At 26.1% G+C, this 15,506-nt stretch overlaps 5 protein-coding genes across 8 annotated transcripts; all 5 read left to right on the forward strand.

Moving 5' to 3' along the window:
- The first annotated feature begins 1,993 nt into the window (after positions 1–1,993).
- LOC112593161 (phosphomevalonate kinase) lies at positions 1,994–7,581 on the forward strand. 2 transcript variants are annotated; one of them, XM_025337491.1, is made up of 5 exons: positions 1,994–2,280; positions 2,338–2,616; positions 5,652–5,860; positions 5,924–6,070; positions 7,441–7,581. In XM_025337491.1, the coding sequence occupies exons 2-5, from the start codon at positions 2,510–2,512 to the stop codon at positions 7,572–7,574; spliced, it is 597 nt and encodes a 198-aa protein (XP_025193276.1). In that variant the 5' UTR covers positions 1,994–2,280; positions 2,338–2,509; the 3' UTR covers positions 7,575–7,581. The 2 variants fall into 2 exon arrangements, with proteins under 2 accessions (XP_025193276.1, XP_025193277.1); XM_025337492.1 differs by having other exon boundaries at positions 1,994–2,218.
- Positions 3,150–4,100, forward strand: LOC112593162 (39S ribosomal protein L21, mitochondrial). Its single transcript, XM_025337493.1, has one exon. It carries the CDS (start codon positions 3,439–3,441, stop codon positions 4,021–4,023), a length of 585 nt encoding a protein of 194 aa, XP_025193278.1. The 5' UTR covers positions 3,150–3,438; the 3' UTR covers positions 4,024–4,100.
- LOC112593164 (cytochrome c oxidase assembly protein COX19) lies at positions 4,560–4,921 on the forward strand. The gene has a single exon (XM_025337496.1). It carries the CDS (start codon positions 4,637–4,639, stop codon positions 4,907–4,909), a length of 273 nt encoding a protein of 90 aa, XP_025193281.1. The 5' UTR covers positions 4,560–4,636; the 3' UTR covers positions 4,910–4,921.
- LOC112593163 (phosphopantothenoylcysteine decarboxylase) lies at positions 4,893–5,483 on the forward strand. Its single transcript, XM_025337495.1, has one exon. The coding sequence runs from the start codon at positions 4,912–4,914 to the stop codon at positions 5,467–5,469; it is 558 nt and encodes a 185-aa protein (XP_025193280.1). The 5' UTR covers positions 4,893–4,911; the 3' UTR covers positions 5,470–5,483.
- A 2,654-nt stretch (positions 7,582–10,235) lies between the features above and the next one.
- LOC112593124 (methylmalonic aciduria and homocystinuria type D protein, mitochondrial) lies at positions 10,236–15,239 on the forward strand. Of its 3 annotated transcripts, none has more exons than XM_025337420.1 (7): positions 10,236–10,389; positions 10,595–10,842; positions 11,262–11,366; positions 12,715–12,778; positions 12,856–12,965; positions 13,088–13,301; positions 15,076–15,170. In XM_025337420.1, exons 2-7 carry the CDS (start codon positions 10,693–10,695, stop codon positions 15,168–15,170), a joined length of 738 nt encoding a protein of 245 aa, XP_025193205.1. In that variant the 5' UTR covers positions 10,236–10,389; positions 10,595–10,692. The 3 variants fall into 3 exon arrangements, with proteins under 3 accessions (XP_025193205.1, XP_025193204.1, XP_025193206.1); XM_025337419.1 differs by having other exon boundaries at positions 10,683–10,842; XM_025337421.1 differs by lacking the exon at positions 10,236–10,389 and having other exon boundaries at positions 10,693–10,842; positions 15,076–15,239.
- Positions 15,240–15,506: the final 267 nt, after the last annotated feature.

Raw genomic sequence — 15,506 nt, forward strand, 5'->3', positions numbered from 1 at the left:
ATTAAGTGTTTTCCATGGCTTGTAAGTTGTATTTCATGTTTTATCTTAGTAGTAAAATTGTCTATATTATAATAATAATAATTTCGTAAATTTTGATTTATTTTTGCTATAACATAAAATTACAAATAAACATATTATTATCAAAAACATCGCCTATCCATACTAAATAATAGTATATATACTATATAGTACACCTCATAATACGAGTTCAATATAGGTATTTAACTAGGTATACCTGTATGGTATGTTTTTGACACCTTTATTTTATATCCCTAATTTTGATCTAAAATGACAACTTGCGTCATCTATTAACTTGTTTTTCCAGGACTGATTCTACTTTTATATAAATCTAGTTATTTTTGCATTTTTTTTTTATTACCTATCGATTTAAATGATTTATAGTTATGACGATAGTGTAAAATATATTCTAAATATAATATTTTTTTATTTAAATATCATTAGGTGATTTACCTAATGATAATTAATATTAGCAAAAGGGTGTGAGGGGATACACAAAAAAAAAAGTAACAACAGAAAAATAGAATTTGATTTATTTGTAACGGTTTGTTATCTCAGTTTTATTTATTCAAAAAACGAACAAATCCAATACAAATTGTGGAAAGTAATGATCTTGAAGCTAATTTACATAAAACCAATTTTCGTTATTAAAAATGAATAATTTTTGTTATGTTACACAAACAAAAACCGAGTTTTTATACTATATAACATAGTATGCGGCGGCGACAGTGTACAATGGATTTTATGTACCATTTGTCCGATTCATTCAAATTTTTAGGTTTTGATAATTAATTAATAAAATTTATTTTATAATTTCTTTTTTATTCTGCGTGAAAATGAACAGTGTCAATTTATGGTTGAAGGTGCGTTAATGAAGCCGTGAGGGGGTGCAAATGATAAAACGTTGAAAAATACCGCTTTAAAATAGTACCGAGTGATGAATCTATGCCACAAAATTCCAGTTAGAATTCTTTAAGGATCAGTCCTAGGATCAACCCTTTTTAATATAACATAATGCAATGACATATCTGAACTCCCTAACTTTCTACTGACACTTTTTGTTGACGATATAACAGTTATAATGTTCAGTATAACCGCATCAGTTTCTTAGAAAAAAACAAAAATTTCCAAATTCAAAAACAACTACAGATAAACATAAGGCGCCATAGTTCATGAGAAATAGGCAAAACACATAACGATCGGAATACTAAATTTTAAAGACTGGATTAAAACCCAATCAAAAAATTTTCACCAGAAATTCCAAACATCAGAAGGGTGCCTCTAATTCTACAAACTTGGATTCAAGACAAAAAACAGATGCCTATGAGATCAACTAAGTTAGCTGTTATAAGTCAATACAAGATGTATTCGATCATACTGATAACTTATTACAAATATTGACGTTAGTAACGCATAAATTATATTATATTCTATTTTATTTAATCTAATTTCTTATATTCCATTTATAACTTATCGAACAAACCTTGGTTTTAAATAATTAATATTATAAAATATGTATATATGACACACCTATTTAATCTACCCAACTATAATATGTTACTATAATAGTAACATTTTAAATAATAATGTTTATAAATAAATAAAAATAAGAATAATATAGAAGATATTCTTGGAATCGAACTAAGGCCAAGGTTCGTCTTATAAATATAGTACAGTCATGCAATCGTGCACTTGAAAAGTATTATCGTATTATAGTTTTATTATGCATGACTGCATGTGTATAACGTTAGCTCTTTTCGTACCTATTCATGACATTATGCTATAACGTTGCAATACACGTTTTACTGTATTATTGCATTAACACAATAGGTAATTATCATAATATATTAGGTAGGTACCTATTTACGTGTTATTAAAATAAAATATGTTATAAAATAGATGGAATTATGAATTATGATTCATTAACCACGCGCACATTTCAGTCGGAATGGATACCTACTTACCTATCTAACAAACACGCTATTAAAATTATAAATATGACTCATCGACTCTGGTATAAAAAAATCCAACTACCAAGGAAGTAAGCAAGTGTAATAATATACTTGTGAATGGCTATAATGTGCTCGAAATTTAAGACTACGATTAATGCGTTTCACCTCGATGGTTTAGAGGTTAAAACAATTCAATGAATCTTTGGGCTTCGTGGGAAAGCGTCAGCACGCGTACATCGATCCAATAGGTGCTGTGCGTATTTAAAAAAATAAATATGTTTGATTGATTTTATTATAATCCATTAAAAACGTAATGTAATAATAATAATAAATTAACGTAATTACTACAATATTAATATTATCATAGAGTTACGCAGCAGACCCCGTTTTAAGAACCATTGACACGCGGTAAGTCGGCGTGCGGTCGCGAGTCACGCGCTAGACGTTCACTGCTCAGGTGTTGGGGTTTGGGACTGTTGGGTCACAGCTGCAGTCGTCACTGATCACTGTCGATACGTCGACATCATCGGAAGCAGATTATGTCTGGAGTTGCGATGGCCGAACGTCGGCGCCCCAAGGTCGTGTATGTGTTCAGCGGCAAGCGGAAATGCGGAAAGGATTACATCACGGACGCTCTACACAAGAGGTGACGACCGAGATATATATTATTAATCGATGACATTAAACGTAGACAGCCTATTTAAACGTCGTCAAACGAGCGACTATCTATCGCTCGCCTCGCGCGATTTGACAACGGAATTATTTAATAAAACAAATACCAGTAAAATATCACGTATCAATGTCTCGTTATACGAGTTCAATGTTTCATGGACGTCCGGTAAATTAGGCGATTTCGATTTTATGTCACATTCTCAATACTCGTAGAATATTTGTACAGGAATTGTTATTTGGTGTTATGAATTATTATTTTCATTGTGATATTTCGTAGTCGTTATAATCATATCGGTACATCAGCTCCGTTTCACACGTTGATATGTTGACAGTCTGGCCACTATCTCTGTAATAAAAGTTGTGTTAACATTAAATTCGATTTTTTAGTAGTCATAATATTAAAGTACTCTTTAAACACTACGTCATTACGTAAAACATATTATTTTGATTCACGTTGCAAAGTTGCAATGTTATTGTGTTTACTGATAAGAAATTTTTGATTACGTTTTTTTTTTTTTTTTAATATTATCATCCAACAAAAAATTGTATGATATTCTTATCATCCAGATAATACATTCGGAATTTGTGAGGTTATGTAGTATAGTATATACTTGAAAATCGGAAATCCCAATATTTAAACTTTAGTTTTAATACTTAATACATAATATTATTACATTAATTATTTTGTATCGTATTACCTAGTTCAAGTTCGACGTTACAATATTTATCTATGTAATTAATTACTGTCTGATCTATTACTAAATTCGTTAGTGTGTAAACATATTTAACAGCTATAATGTTGTGCAATAAATTACTGAATCTAGCGAGTAAAACTCTTCAAATCGTACCCACAAACCGAATAACTGTTGCTGCATCGGGTCTAAACACACGGTCGTTTTCGACACCAGTCAGTCAAGAATATGTTGTCGACAATACGATTGCACACAAAACGTTTTCCGACGGCATAATACAAACCGTCAACGAAGCCGTAAAAAATAATAACCGATTGTTTGCTGTCGTACACATATGTGGTAAGCAGTTCAAAGTTACTGACAACGACTTGGTACTTATAGATGGTTACTGGCCGCCAAATGTCGGAGACCGCATTAAATTGCAAAAAGTTCTGTTGGTTGGTGGCAAAGACTTCACGCTGATCGGTAGGCCCGTTTTAGACCCAGCCACTGTGGAAGTCACTGCAACGGTGGTTGATAAAGACTTATCTCACACTAGAACAAACTTCGAACGTATCAAACGGAAACAATACATGAGAATCAACTTTGTACGAAAAGAAATTACAATGCTAAGGATCAATTCTGTATTTATTACACAAAATATTGATAATAGAAAAGATGTTCAGGAAATGGGAAGACGTGTAATATAATTATAGCTTAGATTTTATATTGTACGAATTGATTGTAGTTAAGATATACCTTTGTATAATAAAATATTATATACTTAGATTGTTTTATAATTAATTAATGCTTTGTATATGAATAATAATTGGTTAAATATATTTAATTTACATTTAGCCATATTGTTTAAGGATCATTCTATATTCCTATTCTGATGAAGTATTGATTTATAACTTATAGATCCAATGAAAAGAAAATTGTAAATTTTTACTCATATTTGCATGATTAAGTTCCGTCACAGCGTATATTATTATAATAATAAATACCTAATAGGCTATTAATTATAATTGGAATTGGAAGTTATTATAAAGCTGAAAAAGTGTGATATTGTTATCAATATAATTGTTCTTATCACATTCATTCTGTAAACTGTGATATTATTGATAGCTAGTTAAGTATTCATATATCAACCACACATATATTATAAATGTAATCTTTTGTATAATTTAAAGTGTTATTTTAATATTTTATTTTATTATATTACTTATAATCTCCATTAATAACTATATTCCGTAGTTCAAAATTGTATTATTCTATGAACCCTAATTATTATTATTAGGTATTTATTGCATTTCCACTTAAATGTCTTCTGCAACTTTTGGTCAAAAAAGTTTTAAGCCAACACCTCCTGAAAAGGGTAGTTTTCCATTAGATCACCAAGGTCAATGCAAAAAAATTGCTTACAAATATATGTTTTGTTTGAGTGTTCACAACGGGGACAACTCACAGTGTCGTCAAGAAGCCAAAAATTATTTAGATTGCCGTATGCAAAATGATTTGATGGCAAAAGAAGAATGGACTAAGCTTGGATTGGCTGATGTTGAAAATACTAAGAAAAATAATACAACTCAATAATCATGCCACATGTCCTGATTGCTTGCAGTGCTAGTGTTGCTGCAATCAAAATACCAGATATTATTTCTCAACTCATTCAAAAGAACATTAGCACAACATTAGTCATCACGGAAGCTAGTAAACATTTTATAGATGTCGATAAAATTAGAAAAGATTTAAAAATTGATGTTTATACTGATCAAAATGAATGGGATGCTTGGAAAACTCGAGGAGATCCCGTATTACACATTGAACTTTCCAAAAAAGCCGATTTATTAGTACTTGCTCCTTTGAGTGCTAATACTTTGGCTAAAGTGAGTGCAGGAATTTGTGACAATTTATTAACATGTGTTGTTAGAGCTTGGAATGTTTCAAAACCGGTATTGTTTTGTCCATCAATGAATACTCAAATGTGGAATCATCCAGTTACTAAAGATCAAGTGGATAAATTGATTTCATGGGGATATTGTCTAATTCCTCCAATTATTAAGACGTTAATGTGTGGTGACCATGGAATTGGTGCAATGGCCGAAGTTGAAACTATTGTAAATCAAATTTTAGAAAAACTTAATAATTTGTAAAATAATCAGAACTTTTAAAATTTTTTTATTTATAAATAGGTAATTTATAACTTAATTAAATAATAAAGGTTACAAAAAAATATTGTGTTGTTGAATATTTTATTTTAGTATTATATCATAGAAAATTCTATGTTTATGATAGTTTAATGTAAATTTATCAATTGTATAAACTTAACTTATAGAATTGGATCAGATAAATGCGTAATAATTCGTCTTTCGGGCCCTATTAAAAAGCACTGGGCCCAAACTAAATCACTTCAATTAGATGAACTTCTCAGTGATGGTGAAATGAAAGAACAACATAGAAAGGCAATGATTGAATGGAGCGAAAATTTACGTACAAATGATCATGGTTATTTTTGCCGTATGGCAATAGATATGTATGATCAAAGTTAGTATATTTAAATAATACCAAAAGTATTATTTTCTTAAAATCAAATTTTTATTATTTTAGATCACTCAAAAGATATCTGGATTGTGAGTGATGCTAGAAGAAAAACTGATATTGAATGGTTCAAATCAAGTTTTGATAATTTAAAACTGATTAGAATCACAGCAGATGAATGCACAAGAAAAGAAAGAGGATGGAACTTTATACATGGTATTTACATAGAATTGAACTTTGAAAAAATAATCTCCTGTTTTAATTCTTTCTGATAAATAATTTACTAACTATAAGAATAAAGATACTATTGGTGCAGGCTACAGTATAATACTGATTAACCAGGCTAAAATATTAAAAAATACAAATAGAAGGCCTAAAAGAGGAATGTTACCTTGTAGTTGTGGTCTATCTGTAATTAATATTCAATTTCCAAATATTTTTAGGTATTATGTTTATATTTACATATCTAACCTCTGATATTCCTAGTTGGTAAATTAAGTTGTATTGAACTACAATTTAAAATTAAAAAAATAAAAATAAAGTTCTTTCTGACATATACCACCAAAGCTTATTAAACATATCTAGGAATCGTGTGCTATAATACTAAAAAAAATTAATAAGTCAATTTACGAATAATAATTTAATCGTTTATTGAATTATTAGAAAATTATTAATTTATTAATAAAATTATACTTATTATATAAGTAATAAAATAAAATATTATGATAACCATTAATAATAGGGTACAATTATTGTTGTACTTAAAAAAATATTTAGTTTATAATATAAGATTTTAGCTAAATAAATTAAATTGGTGATTTCAGTGATTGCAAATAATTAACTGTACATTAATTAATATAAGCAATATTATAATATATTACTTATTGGATATCAATCATAGTTGGTGGGAGATAATTAGAATAAATATTGTCAGTGAATGCTACTGTATTCTAGTTGATAGCTTTTAAAGAGCAAATATGTAGGTAATTTATTTATGAATTCATAGCTATAGGAGTACACACAGGGATGCCAGGTGTGTCTGGATACCCCCATAGTTTTGTATATGGGACCCAAAAATTAAAATCCTAAAGAAAGGTACCTCCATATTAAAACTGATATGAGTAAAATAAAATGTAATTTTTCTAAAATATATGGTAAATTTTTAAATATTGTAAACTCACATGGAAAAACTTATCATGATAAAACAGCTAGCTAATTTTTAAAAGTAGTAATCATGAATAACAATTGAAATTATCTTAGAAATTGGTATTAGATTAAAGGAAAAATGTTTTGTAAGTACCCCCTGAAATTTAAGTGTGCATACATAGGTACATAAATAATGCAATTGTTAATTTCCATTTGAGTCTTGGGTTATTACTTAATAATTTATTCCTATAAATTTACACTAAAAATTTCATAACAATGTTTATACCTAAATTATTAATAATTAAATATTTAAATACCTAGGTTAAATATGAAATAGACATATAGATTCTATTGACTCTAACTATGTTTGAAGAAAATAAATATTTTTTTTTGTATTTTTAATGATTGTTATGTATATAATAAATATGTATTGTTTTTAGGAGTTGACAATGCAGCATCAGAATGTGATTTGGATGACCATTTAGAATGGGATTGGGTTGTCGAAAACAACAAATTTAATGATTGCAATGAATTTATAAATGAAATAGTGAATCATGCACTGGCAATTCAATGATATTTATTGTATTTACTGAAATAGCTTAAATTTACTAGTAAAAATATTGTGTTAACTGGTTTATATATTTTTATAATGCATAAGAACTAAGTTATACAATATATCACTATAATTGTTTAATTAATATGGGTCTGCACCTAATACACATTGTTTAAATTAATATATATTGCTCAATACTATTTATTGTATAAATACTAAATACACTATATATTATTACAAGTTTTATATATTTTAATATTCTTATTAATTAGGTATTTAATATGATCCTATTACCCTAACCATCATTAAACTGACATACCTAACTGTTTAAACGTTCATAATATATAATTAGCTTGCTTTTCTCCTTCTCCCATAATAATTTTAATAAGTAACAATATATATATTATATAAACATTTCTATTTATTGTAAAAATTCAAATTAATTAAAAATGTATGAAACTTGATTTATTTAATTCTAAATTAAGTGTGAAATTTGCTCTAATTTAATTACATTTATTTCTAAGGGACTAAGTGACGTATTTATAGACGAAGAATATAAGGGATAGATCTAATTTAACTTTGATCTTTATTTTTACATGTATAGGTATGTTATTTTATATAGGTCTGTCTAAAGTGTTTAAGTACCTAAATCTAAGTTTTGCCTCCTCTCACATATTTGTATAAATACTATTTTTTGTATTAAATGTTTGTTTATATCAAAAGAAAAGAAAATTAACATACTTCTGTGTAGATAGTAGGTATATTGTTTTAATTTATATACAAAAATTAATTTTTAAAACATATTTCAAATTCTTTAAAATTATATCATACAAATACAATTTTCACGATCTCTGCAAACATATTATTATAGAATATGCACTATATATAATACAAATATACAATGAATACATACATTTTATGGTAGGTACTCTTGAATATATACGATCGAGCCTAGGCTCAACCAGCTAGTCTAAATAAATTATTTAAAAAAAAAAAATGCACCTACTAATGGACTACTTTGTACTTATCTATATTGTCATTCTCCATAATGCCACGACGGCCAAATGATTCTCAATTTTTCTTCCGATAATTTTGACGATTATTAAAATTCATAGTAATATTAGTAATAATATTAATTCAAAACAGTAACGTTTGTAATGTCCTAATATTTTTCAGATAATCATTTCAAATTGGAGGTGGCACAAACTCTGGATGACGAACATCCCTATAATGTATTAAATTTATGTCATATAAATGGACTCATGTGATCGATATTCGCGGTTGAACTATATAACAATTGGCTAATTTTTTAATAGGTTGCATTTGCATAAACTATGATCTAACCAAATCGTGGTTATGGGCGTTATGGCTTTTTAATTTTTATGTATTATTATTAGTTACAAAATATATTCGGTATGTGTATTCAAACGATAACAACAATGCTATCTACCGTCAGTTTTTTGAGCTTTTATATCTTTTACCTACTTATTAGTTATTACCGTTTTTTACCGAAAGTATTATAAAACCGACGTACCTAGCTGACTTCACTTGTTAAATAGCGTTGCCTCGTAAAAATTATATTTTCAATTCCTTGCTGGTGCCCAAAGATTTTGATCTAAACAAATTTTCCATTATTTTGTGTAGGTGATTGGTGAGTGGTGAAGTATCTTATGTCTTGTACAGACTACAAAATACCTTGTGCAGTGTGCTTATATTATAATTTATATTTTTTATCATAAAATGTAGATAGGTACCTAGGGTACCTAACTTTTTTTTAGTCGTTTACTTGTAGTTTCATATTTTTTTATAACTTTTGGATTTAAACCTAAAATCTTTAATTTAAGACTATAACACCTAATATATGAATCAATCACTATAAAATTAATAATATAACTAAAATAACTTATAAATAATTTTTATGGATAGGTAGATAAATAATCTATTTTGTTTTCATGAGATTTGTTTTCTAGATTCTAATTATTCGTCATAGCCTTAACTAGGTAACCACACGTTTGATGTGTTTATAGTTAAGGCATTCCGACGAGAGAGTTAACGAACGAATAGATGAAAATATGTAGATAAAAGTCAAATCTGGTCGTATAACCAATTAAAAAGTCTTGGACTGAAATAAAGGAATACCGAATAGACTAAATGAGTAGAATACTAGAATCAATTCACGACTTCATTCATTTAAAAGTATTGATTATTTATGTATTAAATAGTCATTAAGATCATTAAATATTTATTTTTACGTTGTAATCATCGTAATGATTAGTAAGTACCTAACAACATATTTTGTATATATATTTTTAGAAACCTATAATTGTTGCTATTTTATTACATTAAAAACAGATTATGATTTAAAAATAAAAAGTTGATAGTTGATTTTTCGGTTTAGCAGATAAACACAATGTTGAAAAATTTGGAGAATACTTAAACTTGATCATGAATTTTTTGGTTGAGAGTGCTAAGACCGTATACACACTATAGGTAAATAATGAATAGATTTGAATTAGCAACATATACCGCCATTTTTAACTCTAACACAGTTATCAGGTGGTAAGTATATATGAACCCGTCGTAATAACCACATAATAACTACAATAAATTTTCATTATCAATATTATCATACGTATTTCGTACTTTCGTAAGTCACGAAAACATTTTATTTATTTTGATTTCGCTGATACGTAAAAAACAAAACTTATTATTTTATTAGAAATGATTTCAAAACAATTAAGAAATAGTTGATGTAAAATCAAAAATATTGTTTGTTAACTACAACAGCCTAGTAGGCTCTTGCGTGTGTTTACTAATCTACTAGTTCTACTTCAAGGTTTGTATATTGTATTACTTTATTTAAAAAAACTAAAATTAGGTCTTTGCAAAAGTAAAACGCAATAATTTTGTTTTACTCGGGTAAAAGTAAAATTCTTATCATGTCTGTTTATGTATTACCTACAGTCAAAATATTCGTCAGCAATTTATTACATTTTTTCTCGTGAAATACTTTATGTGTATCCTTATTTGGTCTTGAACAGATTATTGAATCCAATTATTTTAGAATTTTGACAAACGTTTACCTAGAATATTATTGTAAGTAACAATTTGCCTCCTCCCTACCCAAAGGTGCACTGTTATGCTGCAATCGTGTTTAAAAATGAAGTCGGGCTACAATGCAAAACGAATAGTTTATGTGTTAGCCAATAGGGCCTATTCCAGAAAATCTCGGCGTGATAGAGAAATTAGAGGAGAAGAATTATTAGAACAGGAAGACGAGCTCGTAATGGTAAGTTATTTCATTTTTATTATTTTATAAAAAAAATGTATTAAAATTAGTAAATTTGTAACAGATTAAATTAGTTATGTGTAATTAGAAATGAAAAAAATAAATTGTGTTACTTATCACTTTAAATTTTAATGCCTTAGTACCTACTTAAAAATAATCTTGATACCTAATTATTATATAGTATCATTATATTGTAATAATGTAATGTTAATATATAATATGGGAAGGTAACTAGACATTTTTCTCTTGTAATTATTATCTATTTAATCTTTTGAGTTAAACTAAATTAACTTAATTTAATTAAAAAAATATTTTATTTACATTTTTTCATCTTAGAAAAGATTTTTTAATTGATTTTTACATAAATTATTATATGATTGTTTGAATAAGATTTATAAATTATAATATTCATATGATAGAAAATTGAAGATTCTGAATTCCGAACAAATCCTAATTGGCAGCTGCTACCAAGACATAAAGATAGCCAGTTCAAATTACCTAACAATTTGGGTATTGCACCTGAGGTAAGTTTATTTTTATTAAAATTTATAACTAGAAAAATAGTAAAATAAAAACACTGTTCAAATGGTTTTAGTTTAGGTATTTATATAATATAAATTTAAAATCTACTAAAAATAATGTTGATATGAATTTATAAACACGCACATACCTGAATTTCAGGTAGTATGTATAGCCAATTTTGGTCTGGATCGTGATTAGACCCTGGCCTAGTTATTTTCAATGGATCCTAATATCCCATACAACAAAATTAACTATTTTTAATATATTGCAATAAATTTATTTATTTTTAATTAAAAAATAGTTTATTATTTTAAAATTATTTGTTACTATAATTGTTATTAAAAAAAAAATGATAATCTACAGTGTTTTAGTTATATATTTTATATAATTTGATGCATAAAATGAGAAATAAGATTTTTTCTTATAAAAAATTTAAATAATTAACACAATTAAATATTAAAAACAATAAATACCCAAAAGTTCCTGGGGTCTTCACTTTTTTATTCATTTTCAGGCCTGAACTGGCCAGCCATACATTTGAGAAAATCTTGAAGGCTGCATTAAGTTTTTACTCAAACTTATGAGAGTTAACTAGAAGTTTTCTTGAAATGTGCTGAATTTTTTTTTCTGGTGGGGGTAGCTTATAGGTAAATTAATGTCTTATTTCTAATTATTACTATTGAATATTAATATGGGCTACTATACCAAATTGTGGGCCAGTAAAAAAATATTTTTTGAAGAGCTAAAACTATCCAATCCGGCCTTGTTCATTGGTATCATATATTTAAAAAAAAATACATTTATTTAGTAAAAATAGGTAAAAAGTAAAGTATAGGCTATGGATCAAACACTTAACATAAAGGGTGGTAATTACTAAATGACAGTAGATGCTTAAGCACACTTAATATATTCAAGATTTATAAGATAAAAATATATTTTCCTCAGATTATTGCATAATGTATATTAATTTCATATTTCTGCTATTGTTTAACATATTGACAGATTGTCAACAGTATTATATTATCTGAGTTACAATAACAAACTGGTATTATTATTTCATTAATTATACCTAGTTATAAGATTATTATCTCATAATTTTTTTTTTTTTAATTTAAAGCATTTTTATGATTTTTTTTTTTATGTATTTAATGTTGTTTAACAATATAGTATACATATGATTTGTTTTTAAGTCAACAATTAAGTTATGGTTTTGATTTCGATGAATATATTATTTTCCTCTTCCATTCCTTTTAGGTTTGATCCCTACCCATACTTATGCTGTTACCAATAATATAGTAGATGTTATAGATTTTGATATGATCTTATATTATAATAATTATATGTTTACAGGACTGTGTCATAACTACTAGACTAAATTATTATACTCAAGACTGTCCAATTCTTTTAAAATCTGGTACGTAGTATACTATTTATTTTATTTCTTTGAATTTATTTAATTACTAATTTTTATAATTGCTTTTATTTATTTAGAAATCACAGAGCGATTCAATGTTCCCCATTTGAAAAATTTCAGCTTGTGTATGATTACTATTAATTTAAAGCAAACCTCTAATACAAACATGTCAAATTTAACAAGACAGGTAAATATAAAAATAATACAATTTTTTGAAATTTTTGATATTACTATTTTTTTTTTTTAAATAATTAATTTTTTTTTTTTTTTTGAACATTCATTTAAGATCTATATTTTATTAATTTTTAGTATTTACATGCTGCTTTTGGTATAAGTGATCGTCTTCAAAGTGCTGGTTATTGGGCTGATTTCATACATCCTTATACTGGACTTCCAGCCATTAACCCAGGACCTAATATTGATTTTTCCGCATTAGAATTACCATACAAACATACTGTTTATCAAGTCAATACACGCAGAAAGTGCAAAGTGATTGTAGAAAAAATATCTCCTAATACTATTGGTAAGCAACAAAGAGCTTTTTTATTGCTAAAATATAAATACAGTTTGCTAACATTTATAAATGTGTACATCTATTATTTAGATAAAATTAAAAGTTGAAGAATTTCAAAAATGTATTTGAGTAAACCTAGGTTTAATCATAACCTTTTTTTATTCTTTATAAATTTCATAACATTTTGTTAAAATTTAAAAATGTTTTAAGTTTTTTATTACTGTATATTTTTATGAAGTATTAAATGTTACGTTGAAAACTTTAACTTGTACATTTAGCATATAAACGATTGTTTTACTTAATTAAATTTAATATACTTTACCTAATTTAATAAACTACAGAAATTCAAGTTCTTCATATTTCAGTTATTTTCTTTTAATAATAATTTTATTTGATAAGATTATTAAAATAGATACACATAAATTGTAAGCTAAATGTGATACTCGTCTTGTATACTACCTACCACAAAATATAATTTATCAAAATTTGTTGTATATTGATACACGCTACTTACAAATTAATTGTGTAATCATTTAAGTAGCTATCTATAGGTTGTAAAATACTATTTTTATTGCTGATAGTTTATTTATTGTTTTAAAAAATATTGTTAGTTATGTATATTGTTTTAATGTTGTTCCAGAAAACTTAAACTGATAATTTTTTTTCTTTTAATATATTAATATCTCCATTCTCTAGCAGTTCTATCATGTTTGCCAGCTATTATTATTTTTATTTCATATTTTAATTTTATATCCAATTACATAAAATCTACAAACATTCAATTGTTTGATTCTGTGTAAAATTGCATCTGTTGATTTTGTTTAGTTATTAATCCTTTTAATATATTTAACTATATAGAAAATATCGATACACCTAAATAATGTCCAAGACTTCTAAACCTAATGAGCCTGTCGGATCATATTTCTGAATAAGTAATAAATAATAATATATTAAAAACAAAAATCTTTGCCTTATTAGAATTAAAATGTACAGTAAATATTAGTTTTCTGACAGTAGTACACAGCATAAACGGTGTTGTGATAGGTAGCATACAAAACAAGGATCTTAAAAATATATTAATTTTCACATTTTGTTAGGCCATGTATAACATGTATATAACATCACAATAAATATAATTTAGAATGTAAATATTATTTTTAATATATAATCAAAAAGTAATACTTAGTTCAACTAAGTATTTATGTTAACAGTTTTATAAATTAATGCTTATTCAATTAGGTATTTAGGTACATAACTATTATTTAGGGAGTGAGGTTCATAGAGTCTAGACTGGCTCTAAAATTTTTAAATATTTAAAGTAAAAAGTTTTGTTTATTAATCATGTATAAAAATTAAATTAAAATTGTACTTTTAAATCCCCCCCCCCCCCCAAAAAAAAAAAAAAAAAATAAAAATAAAAATAAAACCTTTGCTTAGTCCCAATCTTCAATGGTATTAATCACTTAAAAAAGATTCTATGCTCCACCATAATAAAGTAATCCATGAAATTATGTAAGATTTTATATTAACAATTTTTAAAGAGATTAAATTTAATATTACCTAAATAAATATGTTGAATTATAGTATTAGCTATACATTAGTTATTGTTTATTACCTATCTTAAATAATTTCTAAGTGCATTATTATTATTTTTTTTTTAATGTTACCTTTCTTATTTTAATTATATAGTTATTACAAAGATTATTAATTTTATAATAATAAGTATGATCTAACTAAATTAAGCCTAAAATATTAATTAATTGTATTTTATCTGTAATTTTAGGTAACTTATTTACAAATGCTTTACCTTCAAAAACTGATGTTGTTGAAGATATTTTGGACGAAGTTAGTGATTTACATCAAAATACTTATGATTGAATTTTATTTTCTAGTTTAAAGTATAACATATTGGTGTCATTATTTTTAAATAAACTATAAATTATTAGTTGTGATACTTATTTAAAACTATTGTATTAAATAACAAATAAATTTGTTTATATAATATTATTTATTATTTGTTATTTTAAAAACGACAAATCAAGATAAATCTTAATTCCTGTTCATGAAAAATTTACCAATTATGTTTATAATTTAGTGTTAAGTTCTAACATATTTTTATTAGCTATAATAAGGGCTAGGGTTTTTATGAATTGTTAATTTTTTTTTTTTTTTATATATCGTTCCTTCAAAAATTTGGTAACCTTATGTCCACTA

Source organism: Melanaphis sacchari, unplaced genomic scaffold (genome assembly GCF_002803265.2).
Source record: "Melanaphis sacchari strain LSU unplaced genomic scaffold, SCAv2.0 Contig1_pilon_pilon, whole genome shotgun sequence".
Lineage (NCBI taxonomy): Eukaryota > Metazoa > Arthropoda > Insecta > Hemiptera > Aphididae > Melanaphis > Melanaphis sacchari.